A 23,019-nucleotide genomic window follows, 5' to 3' on the forward strand; every position below is an offset into this window, starting at 1 on the left:
TTGATTTTTGACAAAGGGGCCAAAAACATACACTGGAAAAAAGATAGCCTCTTCAACAAATGGTGTTGGCAAAACTGGTTAACTATATGCAGAAAATTGGAAATTAATTCCACTTTCTCACCCTGCACAAAAGTCAACTCAAGATGGATCAAAGACTTGGAAATCAAACCAGAGACCTTGAAGCTCCTTGAAGAGGGCATAGGTCCAACACTGCAACACAAAGGCACAGATAAACACTTTCTCAACAAGACCCCAAAGGCACAACAAATTAAAAGGCAAATCAATACGTTGGATTGCATGAAACTGAAGAGCAAAGGAAACTGTCAAGAACCTCAATCGAGAGTCAACAGAATGGGAGAAGATTTTTGCTACCTACTGCTCTAATATCTAGAATATACAGAGAACTCAAGAAACTCAACACTAAGAAAACAAAGCATCCAATAACAAAATGGGCAAGTGAACTAAATAGACACTTCACAAAAGAAGAAATTCAAATGGCCAATAAATGCATGAAAAAATGCTCAACATCACTGGCAATCAGAGAGATGCAAATCAAAACTACCCTGAGATTTCACCTAACTCCAACTAGAATGGCAATCATTCAAAACACAAACAATAGATGTTGGCGAGGATGTGGAGAAGTGGGAACTCTAAGACATTGTTGGTGGGATTGCAAATTAGTGAAACCACTTTGGAAAACAGTATGAAGAATCCTCAGAAGAATGGGAACAAATCTACCATTTTATCCAGCAATACCACTTCTGGGTATTTACCCAAAAGAAAAGAGACCAAACTACCAAACTAATGCATGTGTATCTATGTTCATAGCTGCACAATTCACCATAGCCAAACTATGGAACCAGAAAAGATGTCCATCAACAGATGAATGGATTACAAAACTGTGGGATCTGTACACAATGGAATTTTACTCAGTCATCAAAAAAGCTCAATTACATCATTTTCAGGGAAATGGATGGAACTGGAGGACATTATGCTAAGTGAGATTAGTCAGTCACAAAAAATAAGAAATCAGATGCTTTCCCTAATACGTGAGAGTTAGGGAGAAATGGGTCATAGGAGGAACTCTAGATGAAAAAGGAAATCCTATGGAGGAGCAACCAAGACAACCTAAAGGAGGAGAAAGGAGGGGGGAAGAGGAAAATCTCTAAAACACACAATGTACTTAAACATATCGAAATCAACCACTAAGCCGAGCAAGGGAGGGAAGGATGGGGAGGGAATAGGGTGGGAATTGGGTAGGGGTTAAATCAGTGATGTGTACATGTCTGTACACACAAGTTTTTTTACCCCAATATGATGTATGAATATAATGCACCAATAAAAATTAAAAAAAAATCTGCTGGTATTTGAAAAAAATAAATTAAAATAGAGAAAAGAAAAATTAGGCAAAAACACTTAGTGTTATGTTAGAACCCCCCCCCCATAATCATGTACTCTAGGACTGATCACTGTTAGAAAAATATTATTCCTTGTTTACTTTGTAACACATATCACTAGTTTATGAGAGTGGAATATGTTATATGTCATATCTATTGTCCATTGTATATATTATACATATTATTCACCATGCAACTGCTTATTTTAAGATTTCCACTGTATACCTATAGATAATTTAGTTTTAAAGTTTCCTATAGATACATGTTTTAGTTACAGCCATTTTTCCATAAATACACCAATAAAAACTATTTTAAAATGTTATTGTTGTAAGCCAGGCGTGGTGGCGCACGCTTATAATCCCCACGCGTGGGAGGCAGAGACAGGAGGATCGCGCAGGTTTGAAGCCAGCCACACTGGCTTAAGAGACCCTGTTTCCAAATAAAAATATAAAAATAGGACTGGGAGTGTAGCCTGGAGGTAGAAGGGCTTCCTGGAACCCCAGTACCACCAAAAAAATAAAAAATAAAAAAATTTATTGTTGTAAATGAGGAAGGGCTAAATGAGTGATGTGTACATGTATGCCTCTTACCATCTTATTCTCCATTAAGATGTATGCCAACACACAAATAACAAAATTAAAAGCATTTTTGATGTAAAAAATAAACATAGCCAGGTGTGATGGTGCATGCCTGTATTTCTAGTACTTGGGAAGCTGAGACAGTAGGATCTCATGTTCAAAGACAACTTTGGCAATATAGCAAAACTCTCAGCAACCCAGCAAGACCTTGTCTCAAAACAAAAAATGAAAAGGGCTGGGGATGTGGTTATCAAGTCCCATCTAAAACCATCTGTGTCTTTGAAAATATGGCTTTTAAGACCTTTTTGCTCTGCTCTTTCCCAGTTCCATCACACAGGATTCAGTATTTTCAACTAAAGACAAAATTTTTTGTTAATATAATTTTTGGGTGTTTTTGTGTGTGTGTGTGTGTGTGTGTGTGTGTGTGTGTGTGTGTGTGATATTGAGGATTAAACCAAAGGGCATTCTACCTCTGAGCTCTGCTGCAGCCCATTTGTAATTTCTTATTTTGAAACAGAGTCTCACTAAGTTGCTAAAGTTGGCTTCAAATCTTTGATCCTCCTGTCTCAGCCTCCCAAACATGGAGATCATAGGTGTGCACAGACAGAATGCAGGAAGGTTGCTGGAGCCACATTCCTTAGGTGAGCAGCACTAGAGCTGACAGACCCTGTGTTCCTGCCTTGACCTTGACACAGCTCCTCTTATATGCACACCTCCAGGGACTCACCTTATATTTTGCCCATCTGACCTTGCCTTTTGCCCTCTAATGACAGTGAAAAACAACAAGAAAATTAACCTAACACTTCAGAATGTAAGAAACAAACAGCCTAACCTAGTATAGTGGAGGCCACTTGTGTTTTACTACATTTGAAGATTTGCAGAATTATCAAAGTTGGCTCTTCAGAGAGATGCTCTACTATCTTTCAAAATAAGTATGATATTTCAAAAACAATTGGAACAAATTAATTTTTTCAGCGTGGATTTTAGAACTGAATTATAGCCATGCCTCACTTTTAAAATTAAGTGTATCAGCATTTATTACTGGTATTTATAGGTTATTTTGGTCCTAGCTTAGGTGACATCAGTTTAGGTTCATGCTCTCCACCACTTTTCTAATTCAGGAAATTGGGGTTATACTTATGTTGATTCTTAATTGACAAGGAAAACTAGAGGTCTTCATAAAAGGGGGAAATCATCAAATAAAATATAAATAAGAATAAATTGGATCTTACTCTACCTAACTTGGAACAATCCAAAATAGATTTTGGACTGAGGTTTTCCTGAATTTACTTTGTCCTCAAAATTATTTGTAAACTCAGCCCAGTGCTTTGAAAGTATGAGGTTAGATAAATAAAAGCAGAAGAGGTAACTGCTGTGGATTGTGTAGCAATGTTGTTAATAGTCAAAAACTGCAAATAAACTCATTGAAATACTGGATTGCACTTTAAAATTTATGTCTATTTTTGTTTCTTCTCACAAAAAAATGAATAGAAAGTTATATACATGTGATAATATTTATTTTCTCAGGGATCCAAGGAGAAATTATGCAGAGTTAGAATTAACCCATTTAAACACTAAAGAAAATTGTTTTCCTTATCTTTTAGTATCTTCTACTTCAAAAGAACTTTCTTTCAGGCCTAATTCTTAGTATCAGATATTCTAGGTGTGCATTGCTGAGGTCTTAATTGATGTAGATATTTACATAAGAATATAACACTGATTGTGCTATCTTTTGTTACTTTTCTTTCATTGTTTCAATCTCTAAAACACTGTGCTTCTCTACAGTAGGCAGGCTTATGAAATCAGGTAAGATGAGACAAATGCTTTCTAAATTAGCCAAGATCTGATTTCTATGCAAATATTCTCTGAAATAAAAATCAAGATCTAAGACATTTTCTTTTCTTTGGTTAAGCGGTAGCCATTCTGTTTGATGCCTGGAACATGGGATACATTCTATGATTTGAGGTAGTTAATAGTTTTATTTTCTAAATAGAAGAATATCTAAAAGGACCTCTTTGGGGTAATAGGGATTGAACCCAGGGGCATGCTACATCTGAGCACACCTCCAGCCCTATTTTATTTATTTACTTATTTATTTAAACAGGGTCTTGCTAAGTGGCCAAGGACCTAGATAAATTACTAAGGCTGGCAGCAAACCTGCACCCTCCTCTCAGTCTCCCCGTGCCTGCTTGAATCTCTAACAAACTATAAAAGCTGCATCTCCTGGGCCAGCAACCTGGAGCCTATCTTATATACTAAGCACATTTATCCCCAAGGTTGTTTTATCCTTTGAACTTATTCAAAGTAATTTTAGACATTAAAAATCTAATATGTCACCTAAAAAAGTTTCTTTAGTAATCCCTAATTTATGGCATTGAATATTTAAATCATAAATCATAAGAACAACATCAGATTCATCACAGATTGTCCTGAAATTAAGATACTCTGCCAGGGATGAGTATGGCAGTTGTCACCCCAGTGCAGTATGTGAGAGGCTGAGACAGAAGGATGGAGGTTCAGGGCAAGTTTCATCAACTTATTAAGACCCTTAGCAACTTAGTGGGACTTTTTTCAAAATAAAAAGGTGGGGGGAGGGATGCGGCTCAGAGGTAGAATGCCTCTGGGTTCAAACTCAAGTACACCTTCCCAACATAAAAAATAAATGGATAAACAGGTGGTATCATCATTATTTTAATTATCATTATTTGTGAAATGGGTCTGTTTCCCTTTATAGAAAGTTTCTAAGGACACAATCACACATTTCAGTTCATGCAGTTGGCCCTCAGTCCTCAGTGCCTCCCAACTGCACTCCTCTTCCTGGCACTGCACTCCACCCACACAACTAAAGATCAAATATCTCTGAAGTGTCTACATCTTTCTGATGGGCAGATGAAAGGGCAAGTAGATCATAAACACCATTGCGCACCGAGGACTTGTTAAGCTACTGAAAGTTCAGGGCAACATGAAATGTAGGCATGTGCTTTTATCAGAATATTGAGTGCATTAGAAACTTGGAGGTCTGCAGATTATCATCCTCTTTTTTGCAAAAAAGCCTAGCTAGACTCTCCCCAGACAGTCCAGGTGAGCTCTCCAAGGCCTTCACAACCACGAAGCCACTGGGTGCTAGTTTCCATAGATGTCTTAAAAATTTTCATATGAGCGTCTCTTTAAAGAGACATAATTTCAGAATATTTTTAGAAGGCTAAACTAAAGTAGCCATTAAATAAGTATGGATTTTTTTAGCCATTTTATACATGAATTTCCACCTTTTTCTACCCATATCTCTTAGTGTACTTAAAGCATTATGAACAAATAGAACTTTAAACAAGTGTGACAACTCAATGGAGTGGATCACAAACTCCTGTGTTTGTCTCTCTCAGACCTTATCGTTTTGTGACCTTCTTCTTTGTGCCACATACCTCAATCACCAAACAAAAAAAACAGGCTTTATGGGGTGGGAAAAAAACAATATTTTATTGCCCCTACCAGTAATTATCTAAGTTGAACCTTATATTGATCCTGAGGGAATTCTACCTCCAAACTATATCCCTATCCCTTTTAATTATGATTATTTATTATTATTATTTTGGTGGTACTGGAGGTGGAACCCAGGGGCTTTTCTACCTCTGGGCAATACTGCCAGACCTATTTTATACTTTATTTTGAAACAGGGTCTCACTAAATTGCTGAGAGCCTCACTAAGTAGCCGAGGCTGGCTTTGAACCTGTGTGATCCTCCTGTCTCAGCCTCCCAAGTGCTGGGATGTCTTGTTAAGTTACTAAAGCTGGCATTAAACCTGTGTCTTAGGCTCACAAGTACTGAGATTACAGGTATGCGCCATTATGCCTGGTGCAGAAACTAGACTAGAAATGTGAACTTCTTGTTTCTACATTCCCTAACAGAAGGACATGATAGGGGGGCACTACATAGGCAAGTAAGTCCTGGGAGTTTCAACAAAGGATAAATATTTGGTGAAAAGTCAAAACATTGACAAAGAAATGTTTGCTGATGACTGAGACAGTGCATAGTAGTTGGCATAAATTTGACCTTAGTTGCACAGTTCAAATCTTAGATCATTCTTTTGATCACATAACCTGTCTTTATTTTTGCAAAATAAAAACAATGTCTGTTTATATTATAGAGTAACTGAGAGGATTTAATTGTTTGCAGTTAACATTCAATAAATGCTAGCTATTATTTATCTGTAATATGTCAGTGTGTTTAGAATGTCGATATATTTCATCTCATTTGTTCATCAAAATACTGTCGGTGTGAACTGACCTGGTTATTAGAGGCATTGAGAGAAAAAGGTGCACTTGAGTTTACCAAGAATGTAAAAGTCCCTTGTCTGTATCTTTTTGTTTGAGGATAACTCCAGGCCACTTCATCTATTCCAGACAATACTATTCAACCCCTATCTCAAATCTTGATTCTGAAACTGAAACATGTCCAGAATCATATACAAAAGGTTTAAATATCATTTAGAACATGTAAAAAATGTTGGGGTGTGGGGATAGCTACCTACATAGCATAAGCTCATTTTAGAGGTTAGAGTGAATTTCTGCTTAAAGGCGAGTTGAATGTCAGTAAGTGCCTTTATCAACAAGCCCCATAAGAATTTTTCCTAAAAAATACTTAAAGCAGTTGCAATGATGCTTTAAAATGTTTGCCTTAGTTTTATAAGATCTATGGCATCTCATTGGATATGTTGCCTCAGGGAGTACATTTTGCTAAAACATACACTATAAAGTTTTTTTTTCTAATCCAATTTCTTACTTGAAAACTGAATATACACATCTAGAAATTTTTATAGGGCTTCTTGTTGTGACTTCCAAGTGTTTTGCATTCATCAAATCAGTGGAGAGTAAACCCTGCAGGCTGAATGGGATAAATCTAATAAAAATAAAGCCATTCTGCCTTTTACAAAAAATCATAGAGAACATTATCATATCTAACTAAACTTATCTATACTAAGACTTAGAAAAGAAACTTTTGCAAATATTAAGGAGCTCCTCGATCATTGTTTGGATTAATGTTTTTTTTTGAATTATTGTATATTAAAATACACACTTGGAAAGGCTAGGCTATCCAGTTATATACTTTAGTATGGTGATTTCATTGCCAGCTTAAGTTATTCTACAGAAAATTCTTTGACTTATTCACTTCACAGTCAAAGAAAACTACATGTATGCTTCTTCATAAGAAGTATATACTGGCCCATGTCTGTAATCCCAGTACTTGGGAGGCTGAGACAGGAGGATCATGGATTCGAGGCTAGCTTCATAAATTTAGTAAGGCCCCTAGTAACTCAGTAAGACTGTTCCAAAATAAGATGAAGCTAGGAGTATAACTCAGAGGTAGAATGCCCCTGATTTCAATCCCCTGTACACACACACACACACACACACACACACACGCACGCACACACACAGGAGGCACCTGCCTACCATGCACAAAGCCTTGGTTCCATCCCCAATATAACAACAAAAAATAACAATAAAAAAATGTTCCGGACATAATTTCCCTCAAAACACAAAAAAACACAAAAACAGAAAAACCGTGGGTTCTTGTCCTAAGCTAAGGATAAATACACATTAGCCTGGACTCTTGCTGAAGATTTAAAGAAGTTTATTAAAAAGATAAAAATACAGAAGACAGTTACAGCCCCATGCCATGGTGGGGGGGGGGGGTTTCAAGTGAATGTGAACCAGACTCTTTTATACACATGACCTCCATATTGTTCACATAATTCTGACATAGTAAAGGTCCCTGTAAGGTACCTCCCCTGGCAAGGTGTCTCCTTTCACAAAGGTCGACCCCTCCTCCCATCCTAGCTAGATTATCCAATTATTATGTAAACCTGTCTTTAGAATGAGGATGAGGAAGTCCTAGTTCACCTCTCCTATAGACTTGCTAACTACCTTTATCTAGGTTAATTTACATTGGAATAGTTGTCTGCATTTTTTTTTTGGGGGGGGCGACAGAAACCAAGTCCTTTCAATAGTTTTTGAAATATATTAATCAGAGCTTTCTCAGATCTTCCTAGCCATTCCCAATACTGGTACAGACACTACTTGTGGTATTATTATTATTATTATTACTATTATTATTATTATTATTAGTGGTGGTACTGGGGTTCCTCAAAACCCTTCTACCTCCGGGCTATACTCCCAGACTCCCAGACCTACTTTTTACACTTTTTTATTTGGAAACAGGGTCTCTTAAGCCAGCACAGCTGGCTTTGAACCTGCGCGATCCTCCTATCACTGCCTCCCAAGCGTGGGGATTACAAGCGTTTGCCACCATGCCCGGCCACATGTAGTTTTAAATCACCTTCCTACCTTGCTCCTTACTATCCACAGTGGGTGGAGCTTCATTGCTTTATTCTTGACACACTGAGCTTCAGCTGTTGAGAAGTGCTGATGAAAAGTAAATTGATGACAATATAATGAGAGAACGACCTCTTCTGACTCAGCAGTGGAAAGCTTTCTTGCAAAATGAGAGACGATGCCATAGATTGTTCTGGGCATTTGTTCTCCAACGTGTAGTCTATTTGTCCTGCATAATTACTTCTGAAGTTTATTTCTCATATTTTGTGAACTCATTCAACTTTGCTGGTACCTATTTATCATATGAGAAGATTATGGTGTGGAGAGTTGGTAGTTTTGTGAGGCATCGCAGCTCCCTTGCTAGTTGAGGTTCTGGAATTCCAGTGCTGGTTCATGTGATTGATAGTTCACTGTATCTTCTGGGCAGCACAAACCTTATTTAAAATGTGGTTCCTTTGAACAGTGCTTATATTTTTGGTTTGGAGCTGATTTCTTTAATTTTTATTAGCAGTAGTAATTGCAAAGTATGGTGAAATTCATATGACACATTCGTATACACACAGAGTTGATTTTTATTGTGATTGTTACTTTAAGAGTTTTTTTTAGCTACTGACTAGAAAAATGATTAGTGATTTCACATGTTTTGACAAGGAGTTTTGGAATGGTAGGAAGATGAGATAGCCTCCATGTGAAGTTCTACTGTGGAATACTCTTACTGTTTTTAAAAGATACTGAAATCAACCTTCAAGTTCTGATGAAATAAAAACATTTGATTAATTTATGAAAACTATATTCTATCAAGACCAAGAATATTTTCACAAACTGTTGAATAATCACATCATTTGGCTCTAATTTTTTCTGAATGTACTAAATATTATTGATATATTGTAATGATACATCATAATGACATTCGGAGTGATAGGAACATACATGCACTCAGCACCCAGTTTCTTTTTCCTTTCTACATTTTTTTTCTAGCTGAGATGGAACTTAGGGGCATTCTGCCTCTGAGCCACACTCCAGCCATATTTTATTCTTTTATTTTGAAACAAGGTCTCTCTAAGTTGCTGAGGCTCGCTGTGAACCTTTGATCCTCGTGTCGCAGTCTCCCAAGTACTAGGATTAAAAGCATGTGCCACTGGATACTTCATTGATCCCTCTGAAAACCAGAGTGCTTGGAAGGAGAGAAATGGACATCAGGAGCTCACAATTACTTCATGAAGTGGAATTTTGTTTGATGAAGTACCAAGATAACACCTCTTAACAGAGACAGATATTCATAGTACAGTCTAGGGTTGGGCAGGTTGTGACCTCAGTAGCTGGTGTAAAGAAAATGGAATCAGATGTGGGGGGGTCAGATTCTGAATAATAACCTGAAACTCTAGTAAACTCAGAAATATGACAAGAACAGCACATTCCAGTATTCAAAGAAGTATGCTAAACTCAGGTCCTGAACACTAGCATTGACACTAGAGATAATAATAAATCAATTAATTTTCTTTTTCTATCAGTAACAATCTAAGGAAGGGTTTATTATTTTTATTAGAAATGAGGTACAGAGATGTTAAATAGCATTTAGAAGGTCATAATACTTCAAGGTGAAAATGTTCAGATTTGAATTCACATTTATATCTGTGATTCTGTGAATTGTTCATTGGCATGGGCAGCAGAAATTTTGAAGATACAGCAGAGTTTGAAATCAAAGGACTATGTATTCAAATAGTTATCCAAATAGTTGAGCTACTTTTAAGAAAGAGGCAGAGCGTTATGTGGTAGTACACACCTATAACCACAGTATTTAGGAGGCTGAGACAGGAGGGTCATGTGTTAGAAGACAGCCCCGGCAGCCTGCTTTCAAACAAAATATAAAACAGGATTGGGGTGCTACCTTAGAGTAGAATACCCTTAGATTCAACCCTCTTAGATTCAAAATTAGAAAACCCTTAGATTCAAAGAAACAGAAGGAAAGTTAAAGGGTTCAAAGTTTAACCCATAATCAGCTGAGATCAAGAGGTACTAAGCTGGGTGATAATGCTAAGGCATGGGCACTAGGGGTCCAAGGTAGGTTCCAGAACTGAAATATGAACTAGCATTCATATTAATAAATCAAAGCAGAAGTGTAGTATATCCACATGGTCAGAATGAGAGGAGTGTTAGAATTGAGTGGGCATCCCAGTATTTATGGGTTCTAGACTCCAGTAGGTAATAGATCTGAATCTGTTTGTTAGAATTAAATAGGGATGGAAAAAATCCACTTTTGAGATTTGTAATGTTCAATTCCTACAACTGAATAGGATCTAAAATTGGTAACAAATTAGAACTCTCTTTCCACACACCCCCAAAACATCTGTTAGCTCTTGACAATTAATTCATAATCACAGCTGTGGAAGATTACTGAGGTGGTGTCACTCTGTGTGTATAGTTTTTTAGACCATATATACTTATTTTCTGTGGATATTGCTGCTCTAGTAAATTCTTCCCATCTTGTCATCAGATTTTTCTATTATTCACAGCTTTTGTAAAGGTGGCAGAATAAAATAGATACATGTTCCAAGTTTTAGGAGTACTAGGAAATATACATTGGAAAATCTTATAAAATGTTGGTACTAACTTATGCTATTTGGAAGGCATAACTTTTTTATATTCTAAAACATAGTACTACTATCTGGACTCTAAAATATAAAATGATAGCTCAAGTGACATTCCAAAGCAAAATTTCAAGTATTTTTTTCTTTTCATTAGTGCATTGTAGTCATACATCTTAATGGAGTACAAGAAGGTGGAGACATAAACTGGGTAGAGGCATCACTCATTTAGCCTCTACCTAGTTCCCATTCTGTTCTCTCTCCCCTCTCTCCTTATCATGTTTGGCTTAGTGACTGATTTTTATATGTAACATAATGTACATCATGTACATTAAGGATTTTCTCTCTTTCTCCCTCCCATACCCCTGCGTTGGGTCACCTTATTTGTTCATCTATAGTTTCTCCTTTTTCATCTAGAGTTCCTTACTCTGAACTCTAGAAAATGACTCATTTTATCCTTAACTTCCACAAATTAAAGAAAGCATCCAATTTCTTATTTTTTGTGACTGACTAATCTTACTTAGCATAATGTTCTTCAGTTCCATCTATTTCCCTGTAAATGAAGGAATTATGTTCTTTTTAATGGCTGAGTAAAATTCCATTGTGTATATATTCCATAGTTTTGTAATCATTCATCTGTTGGTGGACATCTTGCCTGCTTTCATAGTTTGGCAGTTGTGAATTGAGCAGCTGTGAGCATAGATATGGATGTATTAATTTTGTAGTGTGGTTTCCATTCTTTCGGGTAGATATTCAGAAGTGGTAGGTTCGTTTCCATTCTTCTGAGGATCCTTCATAGTATTTTCCAAATTGGTTGTACTACTTTGCAATCCTACCAAAAGTGTATTAGAGTTCCTATTTCTCCACATCCTCACCAAAATTTGTTGTTGTTTTTGTTTTTAATAATTGCCATTTGAGTTGGAGTTAGGTGAACTTTCAGGGTAGTTTTGATTTGCATTTCTCTGATTGCTTGTGATGTTGAGCATTTTTTCATATCTTTCTTGGCTATTTGAATTTCCTCTTTTGTGAATTGTCTATTTAGTTCGCTTGCCCATTTTGTGATTGCGTTGTTTTTGTAGTGCTGAGTTTCTTGAGTTTCCTGTATATTGTAGATATTAGTTCTCAATCCACTGGAAAAATATCCAGAAAACACTTCCACTCGGTATATCCCACAAAAAAAAAAAAAAAAAAAAAATACTTAGTAATAAACTTAACCAGGAGGTAAAAGGCTTCTACAAAGAAAATTATAAGGCATTAAAAAAATTTAAAGAAGACCTTAGAAGATAGAAGGATCTTTCATGTTCTTGAATAAGCACTAATTTGCAATCCTACCAACAATGTTTTAGAGTTCCCACTTCTATACATTCTTGGCAGCATTTGTTGTTGTTTGTGTTTTGAATGATTGTCATTCTAGTTGGAGTTACGTGAAATCTCGGGGTCATTTTGATTTGCATCTCTCTGATTGCCAATGATGTTGAGCATTTTTCATGTATTTATTGGCCATTTGAATTTTGTCTTTTGTGAAGTGTCTATTTAACTCACTTGCCAATTTTTGATTGGTTTGTTTTCTTAATGCTGAGTTAATTGCGTTCTTTGTATATTCTATATATTAGTCCTATATTAGAGGAGTCGGTGGTGAAAATCTCAAGTTTTGTTGGCTCTCGGTTGAGGTTCTTGAGAGTTTCCTTTACTGTATATGCAATCCCATGTATTGATTCACCTTTTGGTTTCTTGTGCCGTTGGGGTCTTGTTGAGAAAGTTTTTTATCTGTGCCTATGTCTTGCAGTGTTGGACAAATGCCTTTTTCAAGGAGCCTCAAGGTCTCTGTTCTAATTTCCAAGTCTCTGATCCATCTTGAATTGACTCTTGTGCAGGGTGAGAAAGTAGGATTTATTTTCATTTTCTGCATATGGTTAGTTTTGCCAACACCATTTGTTGAATAGGCTGTCTTTTTTCCAGTGTATGTTCTTGGTCCCTTTGTAAAAAATCAATTGGCTATAAGTGTGTGGATTTCTTTCTGAGTCTTTTATTCTGCTCCATTGGTTTATGTGTCAGTTTTTGTGCCAGTACTATGCTATTTTTATAACCATTGTTTTGTAGTATAGTTTAAAATCAGGTACTGTGATTCTTTCTGCATGGTTTTTGTTGTTGAGAAATACTTTGGCTATTCTGGGTTTTTTGGTTGTTCCAAATAAACTTAAGGACTGATTTTTCTATGTCTCTGAGGAATGATCTTGGTAATTTAATGGGTATTGGGTTGAATCTGAAGATCAATTTTGGAAGTATGGCATTTTGATGATATTTATTCTGCCTGTCCATGAACATGGAAGATTTTTCTATCTTCTAAGATATTTTTGATATTTTTTAATTTTTTTATAATTTTATTTGTAATGATCTTTTATCCCCTAAGTTTAGTTTATTCCTAAGTATTTTGTTTTTTGTGGGAAATCTTGAGTGGAAGTGTTTTCTGGATTTTTTTCTGTGGATTTATGGTTGGTGTACAGAAAAGTTTCTGATTTTATAAGATTGATTCTGTATCCAGACACTTTGAATTTGTTGATCAGTTGTATAAGCATTTAGGTTGACTTTGTTGAGTCTTCTAAGTATAGCATCAGGTCATATGCAAATAGTGAAAGTTTGAGTTCTTTTCCTATTTGTACTCCTCTGATTTCCTTTTCTTGCCTTGTTGCTCAAGTACTATATTGAAAAGAAGTGGTGATAATGGACATCCTTATCTTGTTCCTGTTTTTAGGGGGAATTCTCAACATTTTTCTCATTTAATATGAGGTAAGCTGTGGGTTTATCGTACATTGCATTTATGATGTTGAGGTATGTTCCTTCTATTCCGATTCTCTACAGTGCTTTAAGCATAAATGGATGTTGCATTTTATCAAATGCTTTTTCATTGTCTATTGATATGATCATGTAATTTTTGTCTTTGGTTCTTTTATATGATGAATTACCTGGATTGATTTTTGTATTTTGAACCAACTTTGCATCTCTGTGATGAACCCTACCTGGTCATGGTATATGATAGTCTTGATATGGTTTTCAATGCGTGTTGCTAGTATTTAGTTTAGCAGTTTTGCATCTGAGTTCATCAAAGATATAGGCCTGTGGTTTTCTTTTCTTGAACTGTCTATATTTGGTTTGGGTATTAATGTGATTTTAGCTTCATAGAATGTATTTGGGAGAGTACTTTTTTTCTATTTCATTAAATAAATTGAGGAGTATCAGTATTAGCTCTTTATAGAATAAAGGTTTTATAAAATTCATTTGGGAAACCATCAAGTCCTGGGCTTTTCTTTGATGGCAAGATCTTTATTGCTGTTTCAATAACTATGATTGCTATTGGTCGGTTTAAATTTTCTATATCTTCTTGACTCAGTTTAGGTAGGTTGTATTTATCTAGAAAGTTTTCAGTTTCCTCAAGATTTTCCATTTTGTTGGAATATAGTTTTTTTTAAAGTAGTTTCTGATAATCCTCTGGATCTCTACACTGTCGTTAGCGATATCTTCTTTTTATCTCTTATCTTTATAATTTGGGTTGATTCTCTTTTTTTGCTAAGGTTGGGTAGTGGTTTATCTATCTTGTTGGTTTTTTATTGAAATTAGCCTTTGGTTTTTTTGATTTTCTGTACTGTTTTTCATTCTCTACTTCATTGATTTCTGCTCTGATTTTAATAATTTCCTATCTTCTACTGGCTTTGTGGTTAGATTGTTACTGTGTTTTAAGGGCTTTAAGGTGTGTCATTAGGTTATTTATTTGCAGATTTTCTGTTCTTATGTGGGAACTCAGTGCTATAAATTTTCTTCTTAGTACTAACTTAAAAGTGTCCCAGAGGTTTTGATATGTTGTATATCTATTTTATCTATTTTATCTAAATAAAATAGAGAAGAATTATATTTGCTTGAAAGAAAATTAGTTCAGGTAATGACATTAAAGATGATTTTTAGCAATGCTACACTCTAAGGTTTAATAATTTCATGATGACTGTAGAATGATCATGAAAATAGACTAATAATAGATGCTGGCATTTAAATCTAGAGATGAATTATTTGCAACTTTACTTCTTCCCTTGTAGTCCAAAATGTTAGCTGCTTTTATTCCTATGACTTTAATTTTCATTTAAAAGTAGTATGGCTATAATAATATTTTATCAAGTTCTCATCTTGCAAACCTTTTTTTCCAGTGTTTTCCAAAGTATATTGTAACATATTTGTTCATAATTAATATTTAAAAATAATGATACTAAAAATATATTACAAATGGAAAACAAAATCTCTTTACTCATCTATTAATGATTCTCATTTACTTATATTCTAGAACACAAATCAACTTCACAGTGGCTATTGATTTTACAGCATCAAATGGTAAGTAAAATGACTATTCTTGTAAAGTTATCAACAATTAAATGAAAATTTTACTGTCATAAGGGTTAGATATTTTATATTTACTTTTACAGACATAAAGATTTTTATTTAAAAATTTACATTTTTATTTAATATTACAAAATAGTTCAGATACATAAAAGACCACAAGAAATATGATAAAATGTATAGCAGAATTATTAAGTGTTGAAATACTGATATCTTTATTTTACATACTTTTAAAAAGAGTACAAATTTTAGATATAGTTAAGGTCAGTGTATATCCCTAACCTATTTTTTACCATTTGTTTTTTCATATATAACTACACTTCTGAAGTATTTCTAGTTATTCTAATTTTGTATTAATTTTGTGTGTAGTAATCTATATAAAAGTAATTCCACAATATTATACAGTTGGTTAATGTTTTTTATTGCTGCATTGTAGTCAAACATCTTATTGGGGTAAAAAATGGTAGTGGCATACATGCATACAACTTATTTTAAGGATTACCCATATTATTAGATTTATATTTTAGTCATTAAGAGGGAGTAGAAAATAATTTCCATGTATTCATATTCATAGTTTATATATCAAACATTTTAAGAAAGAAAAGTTAGCCATCTTCTAATACTTTTCAACTAACTTTGTTTCAAACATATTAGCCATTTTAAATCAGATACTAGGTAACTGGAACATGAGCTTCTTTATCTTTTGTCAGAAGTTACCACATTTCTGTAGGCTTTTCTTTTAGGTATTTGGATAGGAGAAGATCTTTACCAGCCACCTCTCTTATAGAAGGCTAATATCCAGAATATACCAAGAGCTCAAAATACTCTACACTAGGAAGACAAATAATCCAATAAAGAAATTGGCAACTGAATTGAATAGACACTTCACAAAAGAAGAGACAAAACTGAATTGAATAGATACTTCACAAAAGAAGAGACAAAAATGGCCAGTAGATACATGAAAAGATGTTCAACATCATTATCCATCAGAGAGATGCAAATCAAAACTATGCTGTTATATTGCCACCATATGTAACAATGCTTCTTATATTTGAGAGTTGTGTTAAAAATCATTTAATACAGTAATGATATTTCTTATTTCTGAATCCAGTATACCTTTATGCTTTATTGGTGCGCTGTAATTATACATCATATTGAGGTATGGAATGATAGAAATACACGGACACACAGCACTTGATACATTTCTTTCAGATCTCACATCCCCCTCACTTCCCCATACATGATTTTAGATTGACATTGGTAATTTTTTGTGGGGAGGGTCTGGAGGTATAACCCAGGAGCATTTGACCTCAGAGCTACACGCCCTGCCCTATTTTTTTATTCCTTATTTTGAAACCGGGTCTCACTGAGTTGCAGAGGGCCTCCCTCACTAAGTAGCTGAGGCTGTCCTTGAACCATGATTCTCTGTTCTCAGCCTCCTGAATGCTGGGATTACAAGTGTGCACCGCCACGCCTGGCTCAACATTGGTAATTTTATATACATATATAAGCATTATTTAAACTATCACCTTCACTACATCTTTATCCTCCCTCTTTCCTCTGTCACTCCATAAAAGTCTCTGCTTCTCTATCTGAGGTCTCTTGTTTTCCAGTTTCTATCTAGCTTCCACATATGAGGGAAAATATACAATTAATCTCTTTCCGAGACTGACTAATCTCAGCTTAATATTCTCTAGTTCCATCCATTTTTTGCAGATGAGGTAGTTTTGTTTTTCTTTATGGCTGAGTAAAGTTTCATTGTGTTTACATGCCACAGTTTTGTGATCCATTCATGTGTTGCTGGACACCTAGGTTGGTTTCATAGTATGGCTATTGTGAGTTGTATTCTATGAATATGTATATGCAAGTATTGCTATAATATTCTGACTTCAATTTCTTTTGAAAGATGTCCAAGAGAGGCATAGATGAGTCATTCCTGCTTGTTACACTCTTAATCTTATGAGAAACCTCCACATTAATCTCCACAGTGGCTGTACTAGTTTGCAGTCCCTTCAACAGTGTATAAGAGTTATTATTTCCCCACATCCTCACCAGCATTTATTATTGTTTGTCTTCATGATGATTGCCATTTAAATTGGAATTAGATGAAATCTCTGTATAGTTTCAATTTGCATCTTCCTGATTGCTAATGTTGAACATATTTCCATATATTCATTGGCCATTTGTATTTCTTCTGAGAAGTGTCTATTAAGTTTAATTGCCCATTTTTTTTAAAACTGGATTATTCTAGTACACTTTCGACCAAGTGGCAAATTTCCTAGGTAAGAAGAAAATATCAAAGACATTTGCACTGGGCTAGGAAAGCAAGAAAGACCTTATTCAAGGAGATTGATATAGGGATCAAGGCCTTTACAATAAAAGAGAGGAACTGAATTTAGGAACTTGAAAACAAAAGCCTGGAAGAGTTTAAGTGCTAGGGAGAGCTGGTGGAACTTTAGGGTGGAGTTTGATATTGGTGATTAGGTCACCTTTGTTTGCTAATTGAGTCCTACTGAAGGAAAGCTCATACCTTTCCTAAAAAGACTGGGAAATAGGATTGCTGTCTCTTTGATTAAATGTCACAAGAATGTCTACCAAATCATTGAGAAAGATATTCTGTGGTTTTAGAAGACTTACATCTTGGTGGCACATGCTTGTAATCCCAGCATTTGGGAGGCTGAGACAGAAGGATCACAGTTAGCAGCCAGCCTCAGGTATTTAACGAGACCCTTTGCAACTCAGTGAGACCTTGTTTCAAAAATAAAAAATAAAATATTGGGCTAGGGATATAGCTTGGAGGTAGAATGCCTTAGGTTCCATCCAGTATCACAAGAAGAAGAAGGAGAAGGAGACGGAGATGGAGATGAAGATGAAGAAGAAGAAAGACTTACATCTCAAAGGGAAAGAGGAAAAATAATTTACAATTGCAAGTTTTTTAAGTTAAATTCTAAGAAAAGCAAGGTCAGGGTCCTAGCGTCAAGAAGAAACTTATCTAAAGTTAGACAAGATGAAGTAAATATTAAGGACATCCTGGTCAGAAGATTCTTGTTCAGAACCTTGTCATGTGGAATCAACACTAGGAACTTTGAAAATATAAATGCATTTGTGTGATGTGTTATTTTCAGTACAAAAAAGTTCCCAAGTAAATTTTATATCAATCGAGAGGAAATTACTCTCTGGATCTCATGTTTATTATTTTTTCCCTTATCAGAAAAACAGTCTCATGGCTTTCCTTCTTTAGACAGTGTTAATTTAGAATGGAACCATATGTAGGCATTATTACAAATCTCATTTAGCTTTCCATTTTCACTTAAGAGACTAAAAGGACTTTTAGGCTGTGTTTGTGCTGGTAATGGGAACTCAGTTCAAATCTCAGTGAGCTTGAGGTAGCACATGTATTGAGTTTGAACCTATGGTGATTTATTATTTTTAATCACTTTCAAACATGTAATATCATTTTGTCCTCTCAGAACCGTGAGTAAGTACGGTCAGGTTTATTTTACAGATGTTGTTCTGGAAGTAAAGACACTTGACTATGGGCCTCTGGTTCTTAGCTTTAATGTCTAGTTAGAAAATCTGGACTGGGCATGGTGGTACACACTTGTAACCCCAGCATTCAGGAGGCGGAGACCAGAGGATCACGGTTCACGGAGAGCCTCAACTACTTAGCAAGGCCCTTCGCAACTTAGTGAGACCCTGTTTCAAAAAATAAAAGAGACTAAAAAATAGGACCAAGAGGTGTAACTCGAAGGTAGAATGCCACTGGGTTCCAGCCCCAGTACCGTAAAAAAAAAAAAAAAAAAAAAAACCTGAATGGTTTTTGATCAGCCTGAATTTCAAAAACACTCTGCTCTTCCTTTTTCTTTTTTGTTTTTGTTTTTTATTTGTTTTTGTTTGTTTGTTTTGTTTTTGTTTTTTTGGTACTACAGACTGAATTCAAGTGCATTCTAGTTCTGACCTACACTCCCCAGTCCTTTTAAATTTTTACTTTGAAACAAATCTCACTAAGCTGCTGAGCTAGCCTGGAGCCTCCCGTCCTCCTTTCTCTTCTTCCCCAAGTTCTGGGATTCCAAGCATGTGCCACCACACTTTGTTACTATGATCTCCTTTATTAAAGGGATACATTGAAATCTTTCAGAAACATTTAATTTATATTTGTAGTATAACTTGAGGAAGTTCTCATAATTTTTGAAGCCCATTAAGATGAATGTATTACAAAACTGTGGGATATGTACACAATGGAATTTCACTCAGCCATTAAAAAAAAAAAACTCAATTACATCATTTTCAGGGAAATGGATGGAACTGGAGGACATTATGCTAAGTGAGATTAGTCAGTCACAAAAAATAAAAAATCAGACGCTTTCCCTAATATGTTAAAGCTAAGGAGAAATGAAAATGGGTCATAGGAGGAACTCTAGATGAAAAAGGAAGTCCTACAGAGGAGCAAACAAGACAACCTAAATGAGGGGATGGGAGGGAGGAAGAAGGAAATTCTCTAAAATACACAATGTACTTAAACATAATGAAGTCAACCACTAAGCCAAGCAAGGGAAGGAAGGTTGGGGTGGGAATTGGGTAGGGGCTAAATGGGTGATGTGTACATGTATGTCCACACAAGTTTTTATGTATGAATATAATGCACCAATAAAAAATAAAAAAATAAATGGAAACACAGTATAATAAAAAAAATGAAAAGAGTTGCTTCCTCTGACTCTAGACAAATAAATTCAAACTAAGGACAAATAAGGTTCTTTAAAACAATGCCTATAATCATAGTACTTGGGAGGCTGAGACAGGGAAGATCACAAGTTCAAAGCCAGATTCAGCAACTGAGTGAGACCCTCAGCAACTTAAGTAGACCCTGTTTCAAAATAAGACAAAAGACATAAAGCATGTAGCTAACCCCTGGGTTCTATCTCAAATATTAATTATTAAATAAATAAGTAAATAAATATTTTAGTAAAATGATTAACAAAAGTACTTTTATAATTCTTTTAAAATGAAAACTCAAAAATAGCTTGTAGCATTGAAAAAGAGCGATTTCTGGAAAATTCTTCATATGCTTTGGAATTTCTTTGAAAAACATTGTCTGATCTATGATAATAATTACTTTTATGTTAATATCATATAAAAACTTATATTCTGCCAGGCATGGTGGCACACGCTTGTAATCCCCACACTTGGGAGGCAGAGACAGGAGGATCATACAGGTTCGAAGCCAGCTGCATTGGCTTAAGAGACCCTGTTTCCAAATAAAAAAGAATAAAAAATAGGTCTGGGAGTGTAGCCGGAGGTAGAAGGGCTTCTAGGACCCCAATACCACCAAGAAAAAAAAAAATTATGTACTTTGTAGATATAGGTAGATAATCATAATTCTGAATAGTTCATTATGAAACAAACATCAAGATGTTGTTGTTAAAGAATATCCTTAGCCTGATTGTTTATGTTTGAAATGTATTTTCTGTTGTCAGGCAACCCCGCCCAGCCCACTTCTCTCCACTACATGAATCCTTACCAGCTGAACGCCTATGGAATGGCATTGAAAGCAGTGGGAGAGATTGTCCAAGATTACGACAGTGATAAGATGTTCCCAGCTCTAGGTTTTGGTGCAAAACTGCCCCCAGATGGAAGGATATCTCATGAATTTGCATTGGTAAGAATATAGCAAAGGGATTTAATATTTTAAAAATATATTGGTTTTAAATTTTGTACTTATTTTTTACTAAATTTTGTAAAAAGCCTTTGTGGTCATAGAAACTGCTCAATTTTGATAAATAATAGACTTAGGAGAGTGATTCTTAAAGGGAAAAAATAGACAGCTAACTAGATTATCAATAAATATAGCTAAAGTATATCTGATTCATTAATAGTTCTTTTCTGATTTTTTTTTTTTTTTTTGCTACATAGCAAACATCCCTAAAACATAGAAGCATGAAACCACATGAGTCTGTTATGTTCACATATATAGATCGGAATTTTGAGCTGAATATAATGGGAAGTAGCACATTTTTGCTTTTCAGTATCTGGGCCCTTATATGGCATGACTTTAATGGTTAGAGATGGCTGGAATTGCTAGACTAGGGTCATACTCCTTCCTGTCAGTTGAATTCCGCAGCTCTTCTCTGTCCTTTGCCTTTGAAACCAGCATGTCATGGGACCAGCATGTCCCTTAAGATGTCTTCTTTGGCCAAGCATTGTGGTGCATGCTTGTAATCCCAGTACTGGTTTGTGGCCAGCCTCAGGTACTTACTGAGGCCATCTGCAACCTAGTGAGACCCTGTTTCAAAATAAATGATAAAAAAAATTAGGGGATGAGAATGTAGCTCAGAGGTAGAATGCCCTGGGGTTCAATCCTCAGTACCATAAAAAAAATAAAAAAAATAAAAATAGTTGTCTTCTTTACTCAGGTTTATTCTAGTGCCTGAGCTATGGTAGCTTAAATAGCCAGGCTTGCCTGGACATGTCTCCCTCATTTTACTTCCCACTTGTCCATGTTATTGTTTTGGGCTCTCTTACCACTGTGGGGTCATGTAACCCCACTTCCCAGAGTATTATAAGTCTGAGACAGGAACTCAAGGACCCTTTATGGTATAGGCTTAGAAGTCCCAGAATGGTTTTTATTCCTATCCTATTGTATAAGTAAATTACTAAGGCCAGTCTAGGTTCAATGCAGGGGAATTACTTTTCACCTTTCATAGAAAGAAAAACAAAGAACTGTGTGGCACTCTGTACCACCTTTTTGTTTTTAACACCTAAGAGAATGAATGATTATGCTAAGCTAAATGAAGTTTTGCTTCTCACCCTTTTGATTTGTTTTCCTTTCTATTTCCTTCTAATTCTGTCCTTTTCTGCTTTTTTTTTCTCCACATTCATTCCATGTAACCACATCAATATAGATATATGCTGCCAGGGAAGAGTTGTTTTATTATTTATTATTATTATTATTATTATTATTATTATTATTATTTGTACCCTCAATCTGTTCTTTGAACCCAGTTTAAACACTTACAAGACAGAGATCGCTATGGTTTTAATGTGTCCTTTCTAAAGTCTGGTGTTGCCGGTGTGATAGCATTAAGAAGTAGCCACCCTCTTTTTTTTTTTTTTTTTTTTTTCGGTACTGAGGATGGAACCTGAAAGAATGAAAATAGAGTCAGGAAGTTTAGGAGGGAGGTAAAAACACCATCCAGGTTATCAGAGACCACTGCTTTATTTGGACCCAATCTGGCACCCTCTGGGGAGTTAGCCAGCCATGGGGAAAGGGACTGATGGGCCACATGTCTGAATAGTTGCTCATAGTCCTGGTCAGCCGGCTGAGTCACCTGGTGGATCAGAGGCACCAGTGTTTTATAGGCATGCCGATTCTCGCGTGACATCTGTAGTCTTGGACTCTGTCTCTCAGTGTTTGGAGTCTCAAGGCACCTGGAGTCTCGGATCTCTCCGCTTCCAGGGTCTCAAGGCACCTGGAGTCTCGGATCTCTCCGCTTCCAGGGTTCTGCCTTCTGTCCCTGCTGCCAGATCGCATGGGGGAGGGGAAGGACCTGGCTTATCAGAACCCAGGGCATTCTACCTCCGAGCTACACCCCTAGCCCTATTTTTTATTTTTTATTTTGAAACAGGATCTCACTGAGTTGCAAAGAGCCTTATTAAGTAGCTGAGGCTGTCCGCAAACCTTGATCCTACTGTTTTAGTCTCCCAAATGTTGGGATTACAAGCGTGCGCCACCACGCCTAGCTATAAGTAGAGC

General features: G+C 35.7%; 1 protein-coding gene across 2 annotated transcripts in view; it reads left to right on the top strand.

Moving 5' to 3' along the window:
• The window catches only part of CPNE8 (copine 8), a gene marked incomplete at both ends in the record, with an annotated part of 248,034 nt that overhangs the window by 184,336 nt on the left and 40,679 nt on the right, over nt 1-23,019 (top strand). For both annotated transcript variants that reach the window (XM_080705259.1, XM_080705260.1), the window contains 2 exons: nt 15,217-15,263; nt 20,744-20,925. In XM_080705259.1, coding sequence (XP_080561385.1) covers nt 15,217-15,263; nt 20,744-20,925 — 229 coding nt within the window. The remainder of the gene's footprint in view (nt 1-15,216; nt 15,264-20,743; nt 20,926-23,019) is intronic.

Source organism: Muscardinus avellanarius (genome assembly GCF_963383645.1).
Source record: "Muscardinus avellanarius genome assembly, chromosome: 11".
Classification (NCBI taxonomy): domain Eukaryota; kingdom Metazoa; phylum Chordata; class Mammalia; order Rodentia; family Gliridae; genus Muscardinus; species Muscardinus avellanarius.